This window comes from Phytophthora ramorum (assembly GCF_020800215.1).
Source record: "Phytophthora ramorum isolate Pr-102 chromosome Unknown Phyram_PR-102_s0005, whole genome shotgun sequence".
Lineage (NCBI taxonomy): Eukaryota > Oomycota > Peronosporomycetes > Peronosporales > Peronosporaceae > Phytophthora > Phytophthora ramorum.
The window spans coordinates 2,074,408-2,095,258 of record NW_027150651.1 but is presented as its reverse complement, the minus strand read 5'-3'; the positions used below and the strand labels follow the sequence as shown (position 1 = coordinate 2,095,258).

At 52.6% G+C, this 20,851-nt stretch overlaps 8 protein-coding genes across 8 annotated transcripts; 3 read left to right on the top strand and 5 right to left on the bottom strand.

Moving 5' to 3' along the window:
* Positions 1-25: 25 nt before the first annotated feature.
* KRP23_6369 (uncharacterized protein) lies at positions 26-1,633 on the bottom strand (the record flags this gene model as incomplete). The annotated part of the gene is made up of 7 exons (XM_067891553.1): positions 26-218; positions 284-339; positions 402-492; positions 558-862; positions 925-1,000; positions 1,056-1,129; positions 1,196-1,633. 7 exons carry the CDS (start codon positions 1,631-1,633, stop codon positions 26-28), a joined length of 1,233 nt encoding a protein of 410 aa, XP_067745898.1.
* A 192-nt stretch (positions 1,634-1,825) lies between these two features.
* On the top strand, positions 1,826-3,005 carry KRP23_6368 (uncharacterized protein; the record flags this gene model as incomplete). The annotated part of the gene is made up of 3 exons (XM_067891552.1): positions 1,826-2,521; positions 2,616-2,625; positions 2,683-3,005. The coding sequence occupies 3 exons, from the start codon at positions 1,826-1,828 to the stop codon at positions 3,003-3,005; spliced, it is 1,029 nt and encodes a 342-aa protein (XP_067745897.1).
* A 234-nt stretch (positions 3,006-3,239) lies between these two features.
* KRP23_6367 (uncharacterized protein) lies at positions 3,240-5,494 on the bottom strand (the record flags this gene model as incomplete). Its single annotated transcript, XM_067891551.1, has 2 exons — positions 3,240-5,061; positions 5,127-5,494. 2 exons carry the CDS (start codon positions 5,492-5,494, stop codon positions 3,240-3,242), a joined length of 2,190 nt encoding a protein of 729 aa, XP_067745896.1.
* A 204-nt stretch (positions 5,495-5,698) lies between these two features.
* KRP23_6366 (Mitochondrial import inner membrane translocase subunit Tim22) lies at positions 5,699-6,422 on the top strand (the record flags this gene model as incomplete). Its single annotated transcript, XM_067891550.1, has 4 exons — positions 5,699-5,902; positions 5,973-6,035; positions 6,107-6,257; positions 6,334-6,422. 4 exons carry the CDS (start codon positions 5,699-5,701, stop codon positions 6,420-6,422), a joined length of 507 nt encoding a protein of 168 aa, XP_067745895.1.
* A 79-nt stretch (positions 6,423-6,501) lies between these two features.
* On the bottom strand, positions 6,502-8,264 carry KRP23_6365 (Tubulinyl-Tyr carboxypeptidase 1; the record flags this gene model as incomplete). The annotated part of the gene is made up of 6 exons (XM_067891549.1): positions 6,502-6,783; positions 6,860-7,072; positions 7,131-7,466; positions 7,545-7,977; positions 8,044-8,132; positions 8,193-8,264. The coding sequence occupies 6 exons, from the start codon at positions 8,262-8,264 to the stop codon at positions 6,502-6,504; spliced, it is 1,425 nt and encodes a 474-aa protein (XP_067745894.1).
* A 118-nt stretch (positions 8,265-8,382) lies between these two features.
* KRP23_6364 (uncharacterized protein) lies at positions 8,383-11,163 on the bottom strand (the record flags this gene model as incomplete). Its single annotated transcript, XM_067891548.1, has 8 exons — positions 8,383-8,410; positions 8,481-8,532; positions 8,667-10,005; positions 10,079-10,168; positions 10,239-10,380; positions 10,456-10,562; positions 10,632-10,802; positions 10,873-11,163. The coding sequence occupies 8 exons, from the start codon at positions 11,161-11,163 to the stop codon at positions 8,383-8,385; spliced, it is 2,220 nt and encodes a 739-aa protein (XP_067745893.1).
* A 489-nt stretch (positions 11,164-11,652) lies between these two features.
* Positions 11,653-15,882, top strand: KRP23_6363 (Phosphatidylinositol 4-kinase beta; the record flags this gene model as incomplete). Its single annotated transcript, XM_067891547.1, has 2 exons — positions 11,653-15,561; positions 15,643-15,882. 2 exons carry the CDS (start codon positions 11,653-11,655, stop codon positions 15,880-15,882), a joined length of 4,149 nt encoding a protein of 1,382 aa, XP_067745892.1.
* Positions 15,883-16,047: 165 nt separating this feature from the next.
* On the bottom strand, positions 16,048-18,498 carry KRP23_6362 (uncharacterized protein; the record flags this gene model as incomplete). The annotated part of the gene is made up of 3 exons (XM_067891546.1): positions 16,048-16,223; positions 16,310-16,450; positions 16,518-18,498. 3 exons carry the CDS (start codon positions 18,496-18,498, stop codon positions 16,048-16,050), a joined length of 2,298 nt encoding a protein of 765 aa, XP_067745891.1.
* Between the last annotated feature and the right edge of the window lie 2,353 nt (positions 18,499-20,851).

Genomic DNA, 20,851 nt, shown 5'->3' with positions numbered 1-20,851 from the left:
CTAAGCTAGAAGTGTTGCGTGCATTTCACATCGCCTCGGATTCCAGCGAAGTTGGGGCAGGTGGAGGAGCCTGAACGCTAAGCCTGCGCTGAAGCGTTTTTGTCTTGCTGGTTGGCGGCGGGTTCAAGCTCCATCGACGAGACATTGGTGGTTTTGGTGGAGAGGGTGGATTCATCACGGTCTGCCGTACGGAAGTCGGTCGATCTCCAAAATAGTTCCTAACATGAAGCAGAACGATGATGAACACGATAAGGATGAAAAGAGCAAAAAAGCAAGTACGTACTCGTAGCGTTCTTTCTTCCAGTACTTCTCAAAATGGATCAGGAAGTGCTTGGTGACCTGAAAAAGTGTTTAGTTTCATTCTTTGCAAGAACTATGAGCAACCAAGAGCTGTTACGCACATCGACCCGATCCGATTTGAGGACGTCTGTGATTTTGAGAGCGCGGGGCGAAGTAGACGCCAAAGCCAGCCACATCACTTGAAGTAACCCCCTGGAGTGGTAAAATACAAATGTGAGCAATGCGTAATAGAGGAAATATTTGCCACGCACGCGTACTTCAGATTTCGATCCGCAGGAAGGGTTATATCAAGACACGTCTTCTTCGATAATCGCACGAGCATCTCACAGAATGCGTCGTATGTCAAAACCCGTTCGTATTCTGTGGTAGGAGTTTTGGGGAGGCTGTCGATGTAAATGCTTGCGAACTCGGTCGTCGTTAGCACACCGTGTGCGATGATACCGTACTTGCGCCCAAAAGCGACAGCCTCCGCGTAGCTCAAGTGAGGAGGGCAGAACTGCGCCATTTTCGTGTCGATCTTTTCGAGTTTGCTATGACTTTGCGCTGCGTAATATATGAAGATCTAACGCACCCATGGCATAGTTACGTTAAGCACTGCAATCGTGGTGCAGGATCGAAACGTACTTTCGTAAGCGGGTCTTCGAACGCAGAAAGAACCTTCTTGCAATCCTGCATTTCTTGTACGACTACCACACGGATTCTAAGCATCGCCCACGTTAGCACCAACCTATTGAGATATTTCGCAGCCAAGATACCTCGACTTCTGTTGCTTTTCCAGACAGGTGCGCACTAGTGAGTCGTATGCTCGACTTGGATCCCGGTCTCCTGACTTTTATGAAACAACAGCAAAAAAAAACAGTCAAGAGTTGATCAAATGTAAGCCAATGCTCCGCACCATTTCCGCGAAATGCAGAAGCAGAGCCAGGAACGCAGCGAAATCTAACTTCTTGCTGCTATCGCGATCAGTTGGGTGGGCTTTTAGAAACGCTTCGCACACGATGGCGACCTCCTTCTCGATCATTTTCGCCTCTTCGGTGTTGTTCCCGTCAATGATGCCGCAGTCCTGCAGAAGCTTGACCACGTTCACGATGCGGATGCGAGTGGGGTCTTCGCTCGAGATCTGCAATGCGTAGGCCGTGAAGATCTCCCACAGACGCTCCTGTTGCGAGCGCTTACGAGCCGTCACGAGACTCGCGTCGAACGGCGAGTCGTACTTCTGCTTACTCAGCTCCTTCGCCTCCACTAAGCTCTGGCTTTTGGCCACACTGGCGCTGGAGCTGCGTCGCCGGCCATTTTCGCTGCGCGGCTTCGTCGTCCCGCTCGCGTCCGCCATGCTGGGGGCGTCCGTCGTGCAATCTGGGCGCCAGCAGAAGTAGCAACAATACCACCTAACTTTAGCCAGCACAACTTCAACTTTGAAGTCGTACTTAAACAAGATAATTATGGGTCTTTCGAGAAGTCAGTCCCATATCTACTATTAAGTACGTCCTACCTGAAATTGGGTGGTGGACACTAAGTGCATACAATGGAGGCGCGCGACCAGCTCCTCGTGGAGCCGCCGACACTCGAGAAGTTCGAGGACAATGAACAGCTCACGGATGCGCGTCGCAAGCGCGAGGACGAAGAGGAGGACGAGGAGGACAAGGAGGCGCAGAAGCGGCGCGCACTGAATAAGCAGGGGCGACGCCACAACTGGCAGTCCAAGTATGAGATGGAGTTCGGCCTGTTGGTTATCGAGCGCGACTCCGTGTCCGGGGACGTGCTGCTGGCCATGTGCGGCTTCTGCAAGGCCTTCGGTCGCGAGGACAAGTACGAGCAGCTGGTGCAGGCGGACCAGGAGGCCGGCAATGACTCGAAGAAGCGGCGGCGGCGCTCGCTAACCACCACCAAGTTCTTCCGGGCCTTTCGGGTGGACAACATCCGCAGCCACCTGCAGGGCGCCCACCCACGTCGGTGGTCCGAGTACGAGGTGCTGCCCAAGCAGGAGACCCTCCGTGCGCGCTATCTGCAGCTGCACGGTGAGCTGCAGACGTACGACCTGCCGATGGACGACGTGGTGCTGAATGCAGAGTCGGATATTGCGTACGCTCAGGCGCAGGCGCTTGCACAGGCGGCGGCGATCAGTGAAGCACAACATGCTGCTGCTCAAGCTGCAGCTGCACAGGCAGCACACAACGCGCATACTTCGAATCAAAGCGGGACGCAGATGACAGCGTCGTTGGTACGTTTTTTTTTCTGCGTGAGCCAGGTTGAATTACTTTGGGCTGATTGTGATTCTGTGTTGATGAATGTTTAAATTCTTTGTTTCACGTCAGACTTACAACGGTAAGTGCCCAGTTTGCTTTAGTTGTAAACCGCTTACTAACTTATTTGATGGTGCAGCTTCAGGTGCGGCTTCAGGGTCAACAACTAACTCACGGGGCACGTTTGACTACGAGAAACATTTGACGGAGCAGATCGCGCTGGACCGCGAGCGCCTGGAGTTCGAAAAAATACGCTTCAAGAAGGAGGTCGAACTGCGAGAGCGCGAGCTAGCGCTTCGAGAGAAGCACATGGAGCAGAAGATCGCTTTGCAGGAGAAGGTATGCGAGGCAAATCGCGACAACGCGCAACTCGAGAGCGCTAAGTTCTACCGTTTAGCCGAGGTCCTACGCGACGCGATCACAGGAGCTCAAAGTTCATCGGAAGCAGCGTCCGTGGTGTAATTTGCGATGCGACTGTACCGGTACTCGTGAAACGCGGTTTATTTCGCAAAATTCTTTCACGCTGTTCTTGTCATGAAGCATGTCTCCGCCTGTGGGCCTAGCGTCTCCAAATAATATTGATCGTGACATTGATCTAGGCACGCAGCCAAGCAGGCAAGCAGGCAAATAGAAAAAAAAATACTTCGAAGTACTTCTTCGTAGTACTATCGTTGAAACTAAAAGCTTGTCGACCATTTATACCGTACCGGTAGCGGCGGTGAGTTCTACATTGTCCACGACAACCGAATCCAAAGACTTCTTGGCCTGGCGACTGCGACGGCTCTTTTGCTTCATCGAGGGTTTCTCCTTCATATTGACGCCAGTCGGCTGCGTTGCATCACTAGGTTTCGGCTGGGAAGTCACGCCTTCGGATGTGCTGACTTTCAGGTTGGGATCTTGTTTCTCCTGCTCAACTATGTCTGACACGCTCACTTCTTCGAGCCGCGGCTCGTCAGTGCTCCCTTTCATAGTTCGCTGCTCATCTCTACTCTCTCTCTCCTCCTTGGCATTCTTCGCTTCCGCTTCAAATGCTTCATCATTATTGCTGCTTGGTAAAACCGGCTTTTCTGGTTCTTCTTCCTCGTCGACAACGATAACTGTACTCGCTTTGACCTCCTCGACGAATCCATTCGATTTCGCATCATAGTATTCTTTTAGCACGAGGTCAAATTCCACGAGGTCGAATTCCAGCTCACTTTCGTCCAAAGTAAGCACTACTTCTTGGACCTTTTCAGCAATTGCCTGGTTCACAGTACCATCCACCTCAATCTCCTGCAGCCCTCTCGTTTGTGTTGCTGGTTGCCACAAGTTCTCTTGTGATGACACAACATTTTCGCGTTGTGTCGCAATTTCCAGCTCGACGTTATCGTGAGGCACCTTCAACTCCGCTTCAGACGTTACGTCTAGCTCTTCGCCGATAACATGTTTCTCTACATGCAGAATTGTTGACTGCGTCGATTCCGGTTCAACTTCGCTTTCATTGTCTTGGGTGGCCCCTTCTCCCGATAAACCTACGGCCTCGTTCTTGAGCTCGTTACGATCATCGGTTTCCAGGGTATATTCACGAGTAGTAATCGTCGCAGAAATATCGATATCAACTAATTCGTTTGATTCGGAAGATGTCACCATCCTTTGCTTGCTGCGCGTCGGCTCGACGACTTCTTGGTTGATTTGAGAGGACAATGAAGCCTCTTCAGGCTTCCGAGGAGGGACCTCCAGATAGTCCAGCACTTCACCATTTAGAGCGTGATCGACGTGAGTGGGTCGTGTATTCACTGAAGCCTGGGGTGCAGATCTGGACCATCCGGGAATGCTCTGTTTGTCCTTTACACGAATGCGAACATTTTCAAAGCACAGGTATTCCTGCGCCTTGAGTGGGTTCGGTGGATCACGGTAACATGGGATGAAGTGATCCAGTGATTTGAAAGTCACAGGCACGATGCCTGCTTCGAAGGTTGATTGAAATTGCTTCTCACAGGTGTCCACATCCGATGTAGTTGCACAGCCCCAATATGCCACCCAAGCAACACTTCCACCAGGTTTCAAGTTCTTCCCGTCCAATGCAACCTGCAGTTCTTCGTCAACCATGGCAAATGTTGGGTCCACCTTGTAGATCTCAGGGGCAGGAAAAGTGGCGTCGTACAGTTTGGCCGGCACATCCACCACAAACATCACTGCCATGAGTACCATGAAGTATCTCGCCCATCGGCGATGGCAATGCAACAGCAGCCACGTATTCAGAAGCAACAGTACACCATCGATGCCCGCAGGCATGCACAACTCCTGGGCAAGCGTCCTTTCCCACTGCAGCAACGCCGCATGGCACGTATTTGCCGCACGCTGCACCTCGTCCATCTGCACGTTCAGCTTGACCAGCGTGTTGCTCACATTGAAAACGTCCGGCAGCTCTCGGCAGATTGTCCAGTAGAGCAGCACGAGTCCAAACGCCACGAACGCCACATTGGTCAGGGCGACACCGAGAAGTTCTTTCAAGGAGCGACATCCCAACGGCCAGAACCTGTCCACCATCGCAAAAGTCAGCAATTACTGCACATATATGAGCAATCTGCAGGTCCAACCCACCCGTACTCCTTGTGCCTCAAGCACGGGGCGCAGAGCACCAGCAACGGTGCGATTGACACGACCAACAGCGACCACAGCGTCGAGCAGAGGAAGCCAGTTGTGTCGACCACCGAGACGTCCACAAAGTCCTCAGCCTCGCTCTCACTGTCGCTGTCCGGGTGGTCCTGTACGTACTGGTCCAGGAACTCCCCCCAATTGGGGCGGCGCTTGAGGTTCTCCAGGCGCTCCTCGATGTACTCGGGCGAGCCCACGTCGAGCGGCGGCAGGCTGTGGCTGTCCTCGGGAATGGACGGCGCACTGTCAACGCTGTCACCGTCGTAGCTGCTCTCGGCCTCCGGTTCGTCCGGCGCCCGCAGCCGCATGCGCATCGTCTTGTCTCGGCTCTTCAGAATTTGGCTCTTGACCACGGCCGAGACGAAAACACGTATACCTTATACCTACTAACCAGCATACTCCTGAGGTTGAGTCTCACATAAACAAATTATGATAAAAGACGTAGAACTTAATGAACTATTGAACCGCATTCCTGATACTGGACCAGGCAGTTAGTGGATGCCATAGTGGAGATCACCATGAGCGACTCGCAGACGCCAAGTATGGGGCAGATCGCGGCCTACCGCGCCATGAAGTTCGCGGAGGAGTCTCGCGAGAGCTGCTGGAAGCGCAGCGTCGTTGCGTGTGTGGCTGGTGCGGCTATGGGCGTGGGGCTGGGCACGTTCCTCGGAACGTTTGAGGGCGCACACGGAGACTTGGTGGGCCGCAACATGCGCGAGCAGGTGCGACTGGACATTTGATCGCAATCAAGAAGGAAATACTGACTGCAATACGTTGGTATCCTGTGTGCAGCTTGTTAACGGCTTCAGCAAGTCCATTAAGGCTGGTTACGTGCGCAGCGTCTACTTCTCCAAGGTATGTGGTGGAAAAACTGATTGAATACGACGAGGGACCTGACTTTTTGACACCATTGTTGCGGTGGACAGGAGTTTGCGCTGGTGGGCAGTATCTTCGCCGGCGTCGAGTGTGTGATCGAGCGTGAACGAGCGGCACACGACATCTTGAACCCCCTCTTGGCTGGCGGCGTGTCGGGTGGCGCTCTGGGCGCGTGGGCGGCGCGCAGTTCTGGTGCAAAATGTAAGTTATACTGGGGATGGTAGACTGAATATGGGGTACTGACCTGCGGTGGCTTTGCGTATTGGGGTGGGTGCAGTACTGGTGCAGAACACTGCCAAAGGTGCGGCGGGGTTCGCCGTCATGGCTGTCGTGTTTGAAAAGGGTATCGAGTTTATGACGAATTAGACTGCAGGTTGAAGACTGGGCAACAAATAGACGCGCTCGGGCAAATGCCGAATTCTGAAGACGAGCTTTATTCTCTGGCCTACACGTCCTTGAGGACGAAGGGTGTTTCCAGTGTAAATGTTTCTCCGTCAGGCTCTGCATCTGTCAGGTTCTCACTTGAACGTGTCGTGGGCGTGCAGCGGAACGAGACGACTTGGTGCTGCTCACTCGTTGCGGTAGGCTCGACAGAGCATGCGTTTTCATTCACACCCTTCTTGAGCAGCTTGGACTGAGGGGATTTCTCGGACGAAGACACAGATGCAAGCTTGTTGGTCCCGAGCCGATGTGGATTGTACTTAATCGCCACGACAATCATCCCCCTCTGAAAATCATGTACAACATCCCAAACATCAATTCCGAGCCCTGGTCGATTTCAATACGAAGAATTGCACACTTACTGCTGAAATGCGGACTGATGCAGTGCACTTCGTAGTATTAAGCTTCAAGGCCTCGTCACGTTCTTCACTTTGCTGAGTCTTCTCCGGTGGTGCAGCGGGCTGCGATTTCGTGACAATTTCCAGAAGGCCGGAGTTGTCCTCAATCTCGATGAGGAACGGCGATGCCGAGGTGTTTTGCAGGAATATATTGGTCGGTGGAGCAGGAACAGCACTCTGCAAGAATTCACGAGTTTAGCACAAATTCTTTGTCAAAGAAATCTAACTCACGCACCGATGATGGTTTTTTGAACGTGAATTCTTCTGGTGTCACAAGAATGGGTCTTGGGATTTTCCTCGGAGTCGGCACAGGTGTGGGTTCGTGACTCTGTGATTCCTCTTCAAACTCCTCGAAGTCATCGGAAAACGAGTTGAAGCGTTGAGCTGCCCGAGGTGAGCGCACCCCGATCTCGACTTCTGGGGCGTTCAGGGCGTACTTCGCTCCAAACCAAGCTGGAAACTCGCCCTTCGCTTTCTTGAAACTCTCTATTTCTGCGGCATCTTTTCCGAAGTTGTCCAACTGCTTGGCAACATCCGTCCACACGTTCGTGTCGACTGGGAGATTGAGTACCTAGAGCGTTCGCAAAACAATATTACATTCATCATTTCAATTGCCACCACGCGGCTAGTAAACTGGGAAGACACGAACCCGCCATTCAACGCGCTCAGATGAATGAATATCGTGGGAAAGTGGAAAACCCACATTGACCCTCACAACCTTGTGGTAAACATTTTGAAACTCTTGGCAGTAATCGAGCACGAGGTCGCTTAGAGAGTCAAACTTCATCTCCTTGTTCATGAGCTTGTCGCATCGACTGAGACCTAAGGCTCCCCATTTTTGCTGTTGGTGGCGCACACCCAACACAATGTGGCGGTGCGTGGATGTGCCAGCTATCGTCTTAAAGCTGATGGGAAAGCGTTCCAAAGTCTGCAGTCCCGCCGTCAGGTAGGCGGCCAAGAAGACCGCTTCCAGACATTGGATAGGAAGACCCTCTTTGATAATTTCCTTCGCGGTGTTTGCGATGCTTTTGAAACTGCGATTCTTGTTCACGTCGAAGTACAGGGTCCCAGTGTAGTTGTACCTGACCAGAACGAAACACATGAGTAAGACGGGGTCTGCTTGCACTCAGGGATCTCGATCTACGCACTCAAGAGAGGTGATGACATTCTGGACAGCATGGAGCCTGCTCTTAATGGTCACCTTGGGTCCGAACGAGGGCATTTTCGGTTCCGGCGGCTGTGTTTGATTAGGCGTCAGCCAATGGCCATGGCAAAAACAATTAAACACCGCACGAACCTCTGGAAGAATCGTCATGGCCTTCACCTTCTGCCATGCATCCTGAAGCTCCTCGCTGGAGATAGCCGCCATGCTGCTGGCCAAATCAAATTAACTTCTACGGCACACTGTGTTTACCGTCACATGGAACGTGTTTCCTGCTAAAAATGGCGAAAACAATTCCACACCTATGTTTGGCTGCAAGAAAATCTTAGCATGAGCCCTTGCTTGATCCGCAACTAACACATCGAAAAAGCAGTCAAAGTGATTTAGGTACTTCAGAATCGAGTCATACGCAACATTACCTACACAATATGCACACGGCCCCTTAGCGAAGCTGCGCCATGAAGTTTATAGCCCCCTGCTTCTTAAGGCGCGCCAGCACGGGGTTCTCCTCCTCCTCGGGCGCAGGTCCAGATTTGGTCTCTTCATCAAATTTGCGGCTTGCACGGCGTTGGCTTCTGCGGAAACGCGTGTGGCTATCTTCCCCTTCACCATCGCTACGCTCCTCGTCGCTTTCGATAAATGAAGAACTTTGGCGAGACCGCGTTCGTGTCAGTCCTCCACGAGACAAAGGTCTCTCCTTCACAGTCCGCTTCTCAAGACTGCCACTACCGTTGCTACTTTGTTGCCGATGGCGGCTGTGGCGAGAGCGACGAGAGCGGCCAGAGTGATGCATTTCTTCATCTTCTTCGGTGCTTTCATCTTCATCTTCGTCCATGAATGACGAGTTTTGGCGTCCAAGGCCCGAAGGCCTCGTCCCCGCGTTTCCGTTCCCCGACGATTTCCGGTCAATGTGCGAAGTCGCCTTGCTCGAGACTCGCGGTCTATCCAGAAGGCTATCGTCGCTGTCATCATCCGAGTCGTTTTCTGCTGGGTTTTCTTCTTTGATCGGGTCTGTTTGCAATGTTTCACCGAACATTGTATTGAACGAAGCGCGTCGATTAAGGTGGCGTCGTGGGTCAGCCACCCCTGCGCGGTGAACAGGGATTGGTGCAGCACTTTTTTCTGCCTCAATGCGAGAATCACTGTGAATAGCGGGCATTGGTCTTTCAATCATCGAGTTCCGTCCCGGTATCTGCATGGGTTGCACCCGATCCGAACCCCAGTTCAGAGCGCTGAGGCTGTCAGACTTCGGGCGCATTCTGCTATGCGCATTCTCCATTTGCTGCTGCTCCTCCTTTTGCGTTTGCATCACGACGCTCTCCGAGAACTGTTTTGAGCGCCTGCGGTGACGTCTGTGGGTACGTCTCCAGATCGCAGCTCGAGCCTGTATCAGTTCATCTCTCTTAACTTCATCGGGAAGAAGTCTCGCCATTTCTGGGATCAGCTTGCAGCACTCTTGCGCACCTACAGCACCTAGGAGGAAGGCGCAATATTCCATGGCAGATGTCTTTTCTCGGCCAAAGTCTTTTGTTTGGTCCTGGAAATCCTGCACACGCTCTTCGTCATTAGAGACCAGCTCGCGGACCGTTTGGATGATTTTTTTGTGAAGCTTTTTCGCAGCTTTCGGGTCAGTTTCTGGGACGACCTTCACAAACTCCTCACCCTCGTCTTCCAGAGCTGTTGAGCTCTTTCTACGTAGCAACGCAGGCAACGTAGAATCTGTGCTGGAATATTGGCTGGGTGGTGCGTGAGACTCATAGGTCAGCGGTTCAGCAGCGGCTTGTTCAACATTCTGCTGCTGCTCATTGGTCAGGGGCGGTTCCGATACTCCGCTGGCCTCGTCAGCCTCGGCAAACTGCGGCTCATACGGCGCTGGTATTGTTTCACTACTGACAGGTAGATTCGAGACTTCATTATCGGTTGCATCATCTTCGCTTGATGAAGATGGCTGAGCAATCCGAAAAGAAGACGTAAGGCATTAGGCTACGCGCATGGATCGGATTTCAGCAACCACAACTCACGGTTATCTCGAAGAAGGAATCGAAGCCGAGGAACTTTTTGACTTTGCCAACCAGGACAGGATCCGTGGAGATTTCTGGCATTTGGAACACCTGCAATCACCAAACAAACCGCAACTATGATCAAGAAGGGAGTAGTAACGGTAACAGATGCAACACGAACCAGCTCAACGTAAAGAGTAAGCTGCTGCTCCTTCAGATCCTGCAAGGACCGCTTCCGTATGCCACCAAAAATCGAATCCCGCTTGCGGTCTCTCGGAAACGCAATTTGCGTCATGTGTGCACCGAATGACACGCGCAATTCACTATACAAGCATACAGCAGAGCAGCAAGTCAATACGAAATCTGTCCCAACGCGCCACCTCTCATCATCAACTCACTCGTCAAAGGCTTGCAGCTCCTCGAAGGTCTTCCAGACTTTCCACTTGATACTAGGCTGATCAAGTGGACGCGCAGGTAGCGACAGCTGACATGACAACTCGAACTCCTACAGACAGAATCACCACATGTTGAGCACCCCATCCTGTCATGGAATCGAACAGCGGAAGACACGCACCACCGTTTCCGTGTGTTCATCACGTAAACTGGACGTGAGCACGGCCGAGAACTTGTGGCCAATGTCTTCGCTGGCGCTGATCGGGAGGCGCTCGTACTCCGTGATGGCCGTGTAGACTGCGAAGAACCAAGCGTCCGTGGTGGCCTTGTCCTTGTCCTGCAGCTTGACCTTCTGCAGAGCACCACAACAAAAAAGTGGTTTCAGAGCCTACTTCACTCTACCTAATTCTACCTCCACGAACCTTGCGAAGCCCCGTGCCCGCCTCGTGGATGATGAATCCGTCGGGGACCTGCTCCAGCTTGGCGTCGCGCAGGTCAATGCGCCCCAACGGATGCAGCATGTCCTGGTCCGCCAGCGCCGAGTATGCGAGCTCCAGCAGCTGCGGCTGGAGCGCTACTGTCACGCGCTGCGGCTTGGCCTTGCCCGACTGGTGGTGGCGTGCGGACTCGTCCAGACGCGACAGCCGTAGTAGTCCCTGCATCTGCTTCAGGCGACGCACGCCCTTCTTCCGCGACTGCCGAGCCGTCGTCATGGCTGCTCGGTCTTGAAGAAGCGGATTGTGCTCTGGCGCTGCCGACCTTCCTTCCTTCCTTTCTTCCTGCGACCGTCAACCTCCCACGGCGGCGTGCTCCGTGTATCTGGCCCCGTTCTAGTATCGCATACAGATGGACGGCTGTCGGTGTTTATGTTCAGGATGTGCCATCCCCTGGCAAATCGGATCAGATATACACAAATTACACACAATCAACCCCTCAGTTCTGATATTATAGCGTTCGAAAATCGACCGGAATATTCTATTAAAGAAGCTATGTCTACCACACCATATTCCATGTGCACCACACATTGGTTACATAAACCGCACGCAAACGTCCAGTCGAGGTCCGACGTCGCGTTCACGTTTGCCGCTGAATCGCGCCGGCACTTCACCTGTCGACGTGTCCTGCTCGCTGCATAGGCACAATAGCGGACGCATCCACAGCTCAATTACTAGCGTTGTACCTACCTGCTTGTGTATGACAACATGACCGAGGAGTCGGAGGAGCCCCGGACACCTGTGAATCACTCGGAAGACGGCGAAGGATCGCGCAGTGCAGACGATGCCACCAACGACGATCTGCGGTCTCCAGCGGCCGCCGTCTCCGCTCCACCGTCCACACAAGGGGCAGATGACGAGCGACGCAGCTCCACTATGTCCGAAAACGCCGCGTCGTCCTCCATGGAGCTGCTGGGCCCTCTGGGCGTCGAGCGAGACGGACTGGGCATCAAGGGGTACCTGTGCATGCGTGACGAGGGCGTGACATACCACCGCATGAAGCGCTTCTACTGTCGCTGCGTGGGTGTCAACTTCTCGCGCTTTGCGTCGCGTGATGTGGCGTCGGCGATGATCGCGGCGCTTTTCAGTGCCGAGGTGCAGAAGGTGGAGGCGTGGGACGGCAAGGGGCTGTGGCACACGTACCGCCACTCGTTTAAGCTCTCGTTCACTTCTGGGGTCGTGTTTAATGTGGACGCGGACTCGGAGGAGGACAAGCGGCAGTGGATCGAGTATATCGAGACGGCGCTGAGAGGAACGGAGGCTGCTGTGGAAAAGTGGAATGCGCATGCCTCGGTCAGCCCTGGGATCGTGGAGATTACCCCTGGAGGTCTCGCGTTTGCTGAGAAGAAGTGCAGTCCGCCCAAGTTTAAGAATGATGTGACGTGCTGCCACCCAGGCTGCCATGTACGCTTTGACAGTACGGGAAAGAGACAGCACCACTGCCGGAATTGCGGCGGGTCCGTGTGCTCGGACCACAGCTCCCGTTTTGCGATGCTTAGGCATTTCCACATGAACCACGCAGTGCGCCTCTGTGTGGGATGTTATCGAGTTCAGCGCTTTGTGTTGTGGCTCGGGATGTTACTGCAGCGGCTAAGCATTGCCCAGACGGAGGCTGAGGGTGCCAAGAAGCCTGCTCTGTCGAAAGCCGACGAAGAAGAGGTGGAGGCATTGTTCTCCATATTTGGCGACGATGCGTTTGGTATATCTGACGTCATTCAAGTGCTGCACTTGCATCGCCATGGCTGCGACGAAGCGTATGCATTTGCTGTGAACAAGCTCCTGGAATTGTCGGCATCAAATTTGTCGGATTTCGAGTTTTTTTTACCGCAAATTTTTCACATGTGGCTCACGGTGGACTGGACAAGCAACAGTGTCAAAGCGGCACTTCTTTTTCGAGTGATTTGCTACGCGACTCAGCTCCATATCCGCTTAGCAACTGCTATCTACTGGTTAACCCGCGCAGCAATTGACGACAGCTGTGGATGGGGTTTCGGCCAGTCAGAGTTGTATGTGCCCGAGTTCCTGTACCGGAAGATGAGCATGTGCAAGTTGCTAATGATCAACGTAGAGATGCAGATTTCTCATGGAGATTGGTCTTTTGAAACGGACAAGGATCTACCAGCTTCGACAGAGCAAACGGCCATCATCAAGTGTCTGTTCGATCGCCTGTTAATCCTCGTTCACACAGATACGAAGGCCACTATTCCGCTTGGTGCAATCTGCGATGCTGTTAATGGCTGTTCAATTCCTCCAGATTTCCTACTGCCAAACAATACTCTTCCAGAAGATTCTCATCGTGATGACGGGGAAGAGCGTCGGATCTTCACCACGCAGATTCAGTTCATCGAAGAGCTGTGTACGATGACAGAAAGACTAAGGTTCTGTCCTCCGCATGAACGTAAGAACGCATTGAGGCGTGAATTGCAAAAACTCGAGTTGCCAGAAGGAGCTTTCTGCCCACTAGGGTCATGCGATGACCCACTGCAGCGGCTCCTTACGATTGCAAAAGAAGAAGGGACTGTTTTTACGACACGGGCACGCGCACCAGCGCTAATTTTCTTTGAGGTCGCGAAGCATGCGACTGCCAGTGAAAAGAGTGCGTGGTTGCACCGGGGTCGATCACTCACTTTCAGCGTCCAAAATGATAAGGACAGTGATTCCGAGGAACTAATCGACGTTAATGGGCTTGAAGTGCTGGTCCCTGCTAGTGAAGTCGAAGTCGCGAAAAATGCCATTGAAATGGCCACAAGCAGTGATATCGCGCAAGTCATAGCGATGGATACATTTTCTGGTGATGAGGATGGCCACAACGACGACCCTACGGATGATTCCAATACGAAAAAGAATACAAGAGATGAGGAATCGTCGGGTGGAGACGAGGACGATAGCGAATCGGAAGAGTTGAGAGATCGTGTTTCTTCTGATCCTCCGCCATCGCTGGTCACCCTGGCTCGAGCTGTTGGTGGCAAAAAGAAACGAAGTCGCCGCATTCGAACGGGTTCGCTGATGAACTCGACGACGAAGTCTTTGGACTCTATTATTGCATCGTGTGCTGACACAATCAAGATTCGGCGAAAGCGCTCGATCAGCGAGGGTTCCGGATTCATTGGACTTGAGAGGTCTCAGAACAACAATCTTGGCTCGCTGCCTAACGAGGTCGAAAACTTCACAGATGATCAATTAATTTCCATGGCCCAAAACATGGAGATCAGTATGCTGGAAAGCAATCCCTCTGATCATGGCATCTTTTCGGGCAAACAAGTCGTAGACTGGATGACGAATAATGAGATTGTATCGGACAAGGCGCATGCTCTCTGGCTTGGAAGCGAGCTCCTCCGTTGTGGAGCTCTCGAGAAGACGTCAATTCCATCCAACTCAGTCAGTGGGTTTGCAGCCGATGAGGAGACGTCGTATCAATTGAAGAGCGAGTCGAGCACAATTTTCCAATCTAATGGGCGCCGCCACACACTGCAGTATGATGACCCACCGATGTTGGAACAGTCCCCACGATCAACGGAAGAATCGGCGTCAGAATCTGCCGATCGCGAGCAATCGCTAACTCGCACTTCTTCACGAATTATGCTGAAAACTCAAGAAAAGAAAGTGGACATCGCTGACTTAGCTGACGCTGTTGATGCAAACTTAACTGGAACAACTTCTGAAAGTGCCCCGAACTCCACGTCTAAAGCTTCTAGGCCGCTCCAGGAATGCCTAACGGGTTCTTGTGATGATAGACGCTCTGTCGCTTCAAATGTTCATGGTGGCTCGTTTATTTTGAAGTTCGAGCCTGAAATGGCTCTTGCGGCGATGAATTCGGTGGAACAAGCGATGCAGCAGTATGTTCTGCCTCAAGAAGGCATTGCAAACGCTGCTCAACTTAACGAAGACCTCCACGTACTGAGAGAACAGCTGGGTATTGTTTACGAGTACGTCATCGATAAGCGGAAACGTCTTCACGTTGCGGTGGAATCAGCGTTCGGAGAAAGCTTTGAAGAGAAAAGGGAACGTTTGCGTGAAACATCGTCTCACGTTGGTGCATCGGAGTCGCTCGACTGGGATTGTGTCGCTTTCATTGTCAAGTCTAACGATGATCTGCGACAGGAGGTGCTGTGTCAGCAGATCATTCGACAACTGCAGGATATCTTCCAGAGCGCGGATTTACCTCTTCGTCTGCTGCCGTACGAGATCATTGCGACTTCGGCGTCTACCGGCATGATCGAGTACGTCAAGAATGCGGTGTCTCTAGATGCGTTGAAAAAGCGGGGTAACTACACGACGCTGGCAGACCACTTCCTGAAAACGTATGGTCAGGCAGAATCGGCTGCATACAAGACTGCGATGACAAATTTTGTGCGGAGCATGGCTGCTTATTCGTTGGCGTGCTACTTTCTGCAAATCAAGGACCGACACAATGGCAACATCATGATTGATAGCGATGGCCATGTGGTCCATATCGACTTCGGTTTTATCCTTGGTATCGCCCCCGGAGGTCGGTTCAGCTTGGAGACGGCACCATTCAAACTAACGGGCGAGATGGTTGATGCCATGGGTGGAACTCAATCGGATTACTTCAAGGCCTACGTCATCTTCCTAATCCAAGGATTTTTGGCTCTTCAGGTACTGGAAACGCTCTTGCTGTGGTAGTAATGTGTTGATTTCGCGCTGATCATGTGAACGTTTATTTTGTTGATTTTGCAGCAACATGCCGATACAATTCTGATGATGATCGCGATCATGGCTCAGGAGTCGTCGTGTCCATGCTTTTTGTCCCAGAACCCGCGTGACATTCTAAGCACAACCAAGCAGCTCTTCCGCCTCGACTACGATCAAAGCCAGGTCATCAAGCATGTGATCAGCCTTGTCCGTCGCAGCCACAACAGCTATCGTACGCGCCAATACGATGTTTTCCAGCGGATGACAAATGGCATTCTTCCCTAGCAGGTTGGTCAGATGCGAACCTACCATGTCAGTTGTGTCGTTCTTAGATTTACGTGTTAGACGTGGTTCGATAAAGGAAAACAAGAGAAACGAAAACACGAATATATGAACATATTCGACAAACCCACTTTTCGCAAAACACACCCATCGGGGCGAGTCGATTCTCTACGCGTTTTTCACTTTAGATGGACGGCCGCGCGGGCGGACAGTTTTGGCTTTCGCCTCCTTGGGGGATGAGAACGGGTTCTTGGATGACTTTTTCAGTTTGGCCACTGGCATGCTTCCAAGCGAGAAGCGATTCCGGGAAAGCGAGGGCGTCAGCACGCTGTTTGACTCTTGCGCTGTAAGAGAAATTAAATTAAAAATCAATGAAGTCAGCCCTTTGTCTGCGTTCCCATTTTTGCCACGGCAATAGTACAGCACGTACACATCTGAGTGAGCTCGGATGAAGGCATATCCAGCGAGTCCTCTGTGTCTTGAGCGCTATCCACTGTAGGGTCCGTGTCAACGTTCTTCGGCGCTTTCCTCTTCTTGAAAACAACTGATGCTACCTCGTCTTCATCAGAATCTGCAAAGCAACCCACACGCGTGAGCTCATGAATCTATTGGGATCACAAGCAATTGCTAAGCCTAACCGTTCTTGGTCAAGTCAGCCAAAAGGCTCTGGGAGTAGTCCAGCTCCTCCTCGTCCGAAGAGGAGGATGAGCTACTCTCAACTGGGGCAGCATTTTTCGGAGAGCGTTTTGCCGTTCCCACAACAACGGAAGCTTCGTCTGAATCGGATGAAGTCTCGGTGGCCGTGCTCTCGGAAGGCGTCTGCTTCGAATTCTCAGTTGCGGCATGCTCAAGGTCAGCTTTAGTAGCGAGTCGCTTCCCCTTGTCTGCTAGGATCTTCTCGAATCCCGACTTCGGCTTGCTAGTTTCCGCCGGGGTTTCAGCCACATCAGTCTCTTCACCAGAAGCTAACTCATCTCCTTGAGTCGATTGGCTCGAGCTAGAGCTGGAGCTTGATTCAGTCTTAGCAGACGTGGCCTTCGCCAGCACGGAGATTACGGTCTTTTTAGTGGGTTTTGCCGGTGCCTCCTTAGGTGACTTCTCCTTCTTTGCGCGCTTCGACGCTGGCTTTTCAACGTCATCGGACTCGATATCAATCTTCTTCTTCGACTTACGACTGGTAGGCGTACTCTCGCTAGCAGTGGATGAGTCATCGTCAGCCTTGCTAAGCGCCTTGGCGGCTCCTTTTTTCTTAATCGTCTTCACGGTCGTGTCGAGTTCCTGTTTTTTTGGTTCAGCCTTTGCCACAGACTTGGCGGCAGCTTTTTTCTTTGCTGATTTCTTCTCCTTAGGCTCGGCTTGCTTATCCCCAACAGGATTTGCATCCTCAGCCGTTTTAGTATCAGCCTTCGCCACAGACTTGGCGGCAGCTTTTTTCTTTGCTGATTTCTTCTCCTTAGGCTCGGCTTGCTTATCCCCAACAGGATTTGCATCCTCAGTCTTTTTAGTATCAGCCTTCGCAGTAGTCTTCTTCTTTTTCTGTGGTGGTTCGTTGGCGTCCATAGCGTTTCCCTCAGATGCATTGTCCTTATCGCTGGTTTTGCGCGTTCGCTCTCTCTTCGACTGCGCCATCGGCTTCACCTCAGCTGAAGCGTTGTGAAGGGAGTTCACAATCAAAGCAGCACCCGATTCGGATGCATCGTGCTTCGCCGCCAACATCTTCTTCAGCAGAGCGTTCTCACTCTTTTTCGGGGCAACCTTCTTGGGGGCCTTCATTGTGGTGGATTCTTCTTCCCCAGCAGCGGGCTTTTCAGCATCTGTGGTCTTCTTTTTCGCAGACATTTTCAAATCCACGGTCTCCTTCATCGAAGTCTTCTTCGATTTGGCGTTTTCTTTCGTAGCAGTCTTCTTCGCTTCAGCCCCATCCTTTGTAGCAACCGTTTTCTCCTCCGTCGCAGCCTTCTTCGCGTCGGTGCTACCTTTTGCGGTCTTGTCTGCAATTTTTTTCTCCTTTGTCGCCGCTTTCTTCGACTCGGTCTTCTCCTTCGAGGCAACCTTTTTCGAGTCGATTTTTTCCTTCCTGGCCTTCTTTTCGTCGCGGGTGAGCTTCTCAGCAGCGCCCTTCTTCTTGTTGTTCTCCGGCTTCGCCGACGTACTCTTCTTCGAGACTGGCTGCTCCACGCTCTTCTTGGTAGCAGCCTTGCTGCTCTGCGAACCAGTCATGTGCACATTGTGGGCCTCAGCCACAATCTTCTTCGGCTCAAGCTGCTCATGTTTCTTGGCGCCCTCGTTGATCACAATGTAGATCTGCTCCATGTTTGCGAACACGATGCCGGCCTGCGCGTTCTTGGACACATCCACGAAGAAGTGCGGCGACTGATGACGCACCTCGTGCGAGCGGCGGTTCACAAGCATCTCGGGCGACACGCACTTTTGGATGCGCACGTCACAGCTGAGCGCCGGCAGGTGCGGGAACGCGCGCGCGTACTCGTCCACGATGAAGCCTTCCAGGTCCGCGATGGTGCGCAGGCGCGGCGTCTGCACCAGCAGCATACGGCCCTCCTCCGGCAGCGTGGCCAGCAGAACCATCTCGCCCTCCGTAGTGGTCAGCGTTGTCGCCATCGCCGCGTGGTCAAAGTTGTCTATAGCTCCGTTGGTGCTCTGCTCAACTACAGGAATGAAAAGCGCGCGCGAATGGCTGCCAGCAACGTGAGTGGCTGGGGTGAAAAAACAACGCGCCAGTGATTTTTTAAAACGCTTTTAAATTTGATTTTACACGTTGATACTACGCCCAATCAAATACATCACAGTAGACCGCAAAAATATTGGTCTTCTATAAATCGAACCAATGAAAACCTGACATGGAGCTGATTTCAACAAATTAGATGCAATCCTTCAGTTTTTCGAAACTATATTTTTTTACACAGTTCATTGGCCAGTTCCGAACATGGCGCCTCGTATCGACCTTCTCGCCGGCTGTAATCGCATGTGCACTCGCTCACCGACGCCACAGGCCGCACAGCGAGCACCCAAGCGTTCCACGTCGAGCGAAAGACCACCCGGGAAGATGCGCGCTGCCGCATCGGATGGAGCCATCCAGGCCTCCTCCACTTCTAGAACGATCTTGGGGAGGCGCGGATGCGTGAGTGCGAACCACATCGGCCCCGGAAGGTCGCCGAGTGCCACCGAAGCAGCAAAACGAGCGTCGCAGCTGCACCACGGAGACGACAAAAGAGAGCAAAATGGTCATACAGGGGCTCGAACTCTGTGTAATGGGTCTGCTTAGACCCACTACTTAAGCTTACACGTGTGCGCACGTGTATGAGGAAGCGTAGGAGTATTTAACTTCAGTATACTTGTATCCGCAAGTATACTTAAACTAAGACAAAGGGACCGAATGATAGCTTTGGTGCTAAATGAGAACTGTATTGATTGTAAATGGGGTTTCCTCCTAAAACAGATATTTCTAATGAGAGGTTCTGCCATTAGATGGCTGGCAGAACCCCTATCTATTGAATGACTCTCATTGGTAGAAATATGTTAATTTCTACCAGTCATATGCTTTGGGCTATGAATGTGGACCGCCCTATGGAGTAGTCACCTGAATGTATCCCTTAGTGCATGTTGCACTAAGGTAGGAGGTGAACCGACTGTGTAGCCCCGCTACACCATCCCCCCGTTAGGATTTGACGTGCCGGTCTCGACACGTCAATCCGTATTTTCTTCGGGAGAATACGTGCTCATTGGGAATGAGCACGCCAACGACGTCTTCGTCCAAGACGCCGGCCGCTTCGGCAACAGCAAGTGCTGTCGTCGCCTCCAAGGCGACGACGGCCGCTGCCTCAGCCACGACCGCTACTGACATCGCCTCGACGGCGATGTCGACAAGCGCGGCAACAGAGAGTCGCCTCTCTGTTGCTGGATACCACTCGAGATGGCATGAGAAACATGCCATCCGAAACAAGACATGCAAGATCATTGCTGTCGAGACTGGGGTGGGCATCTACTCTCCTGGTGGAGAGGGAGTTCCCCTCGACTATGGTAGTGAAGTCGAGGAGGGGGAACTCGAAGGAGACAAGGATACCTTGTCTCCGGGCCACACTGACCCCAATGTGGGTCTGCGTCGCCCACGCGAGGACGACTCGAACGCTTCGGGCTCGAAGCGTTCGCGCAGCGGCAGTGGAACACCGCTCGCTGCCGCTGGAGCCTTGACGACTCCGCGGGATGGAGATGACTCCACTCCGTCCGTTGTTGTTGCTGCCTCGCGCACTGGCTCAGTGCGCGAGCCGTGGATGCCGTCTCAGTTTGAGATCAGCAGCCGATTCGGTGCGACCGCGCCACCGAATCTGTACGCGCTGTATTCGTGCAACTCCATCGTTGACGATGACGTCGCGAAGCGATTGCACTTTGATCCGATGACGGACCAAAGGCGCGACTATTACATCGGGCTCTTCCACGAGCTCCGATGGTTTGCGAGCAAGAAGACTTCTCGCAGAAGCAAAGTGTCCGAGTGGCAGGCACTTTGTCAGAGTTGGAGTGCCTTTGTTGAAAACTTCAACAAAAACCCCGCTGGCTATCGCGACCGGATTAGCCAGGTGCGGGAGCGCTATGAGAAGTTCTCGAAGCGTGGTAAACTTGAACGACTGCACCATGGTGCAGTCGGTATTGGACTTCCTTGCGCAGTGCCTTATGACACTGCTTGTGAGTACTGCTACCCCGGAGCAGTACGCATTACTGAACGGGACATCAACGGGTACACGTCCATGTGTGTACCTGACGACCTCAAGACCCTGCGCGCTAGTTTTCAGGCGCAGGCATCTTCTAGTGCTGTAGGCGACTACAGCGCTCGCCCAAGTTTTACGCCCTTCGGCGGTGGCGGTGGCGGCCTTCGTACGCCGTCACCATTTCCGGAATGTCCTCCATCAGGGCATTCCGTGATTCCCACGTATCGTGTTGGGGAGGAAATCCTCTCCAA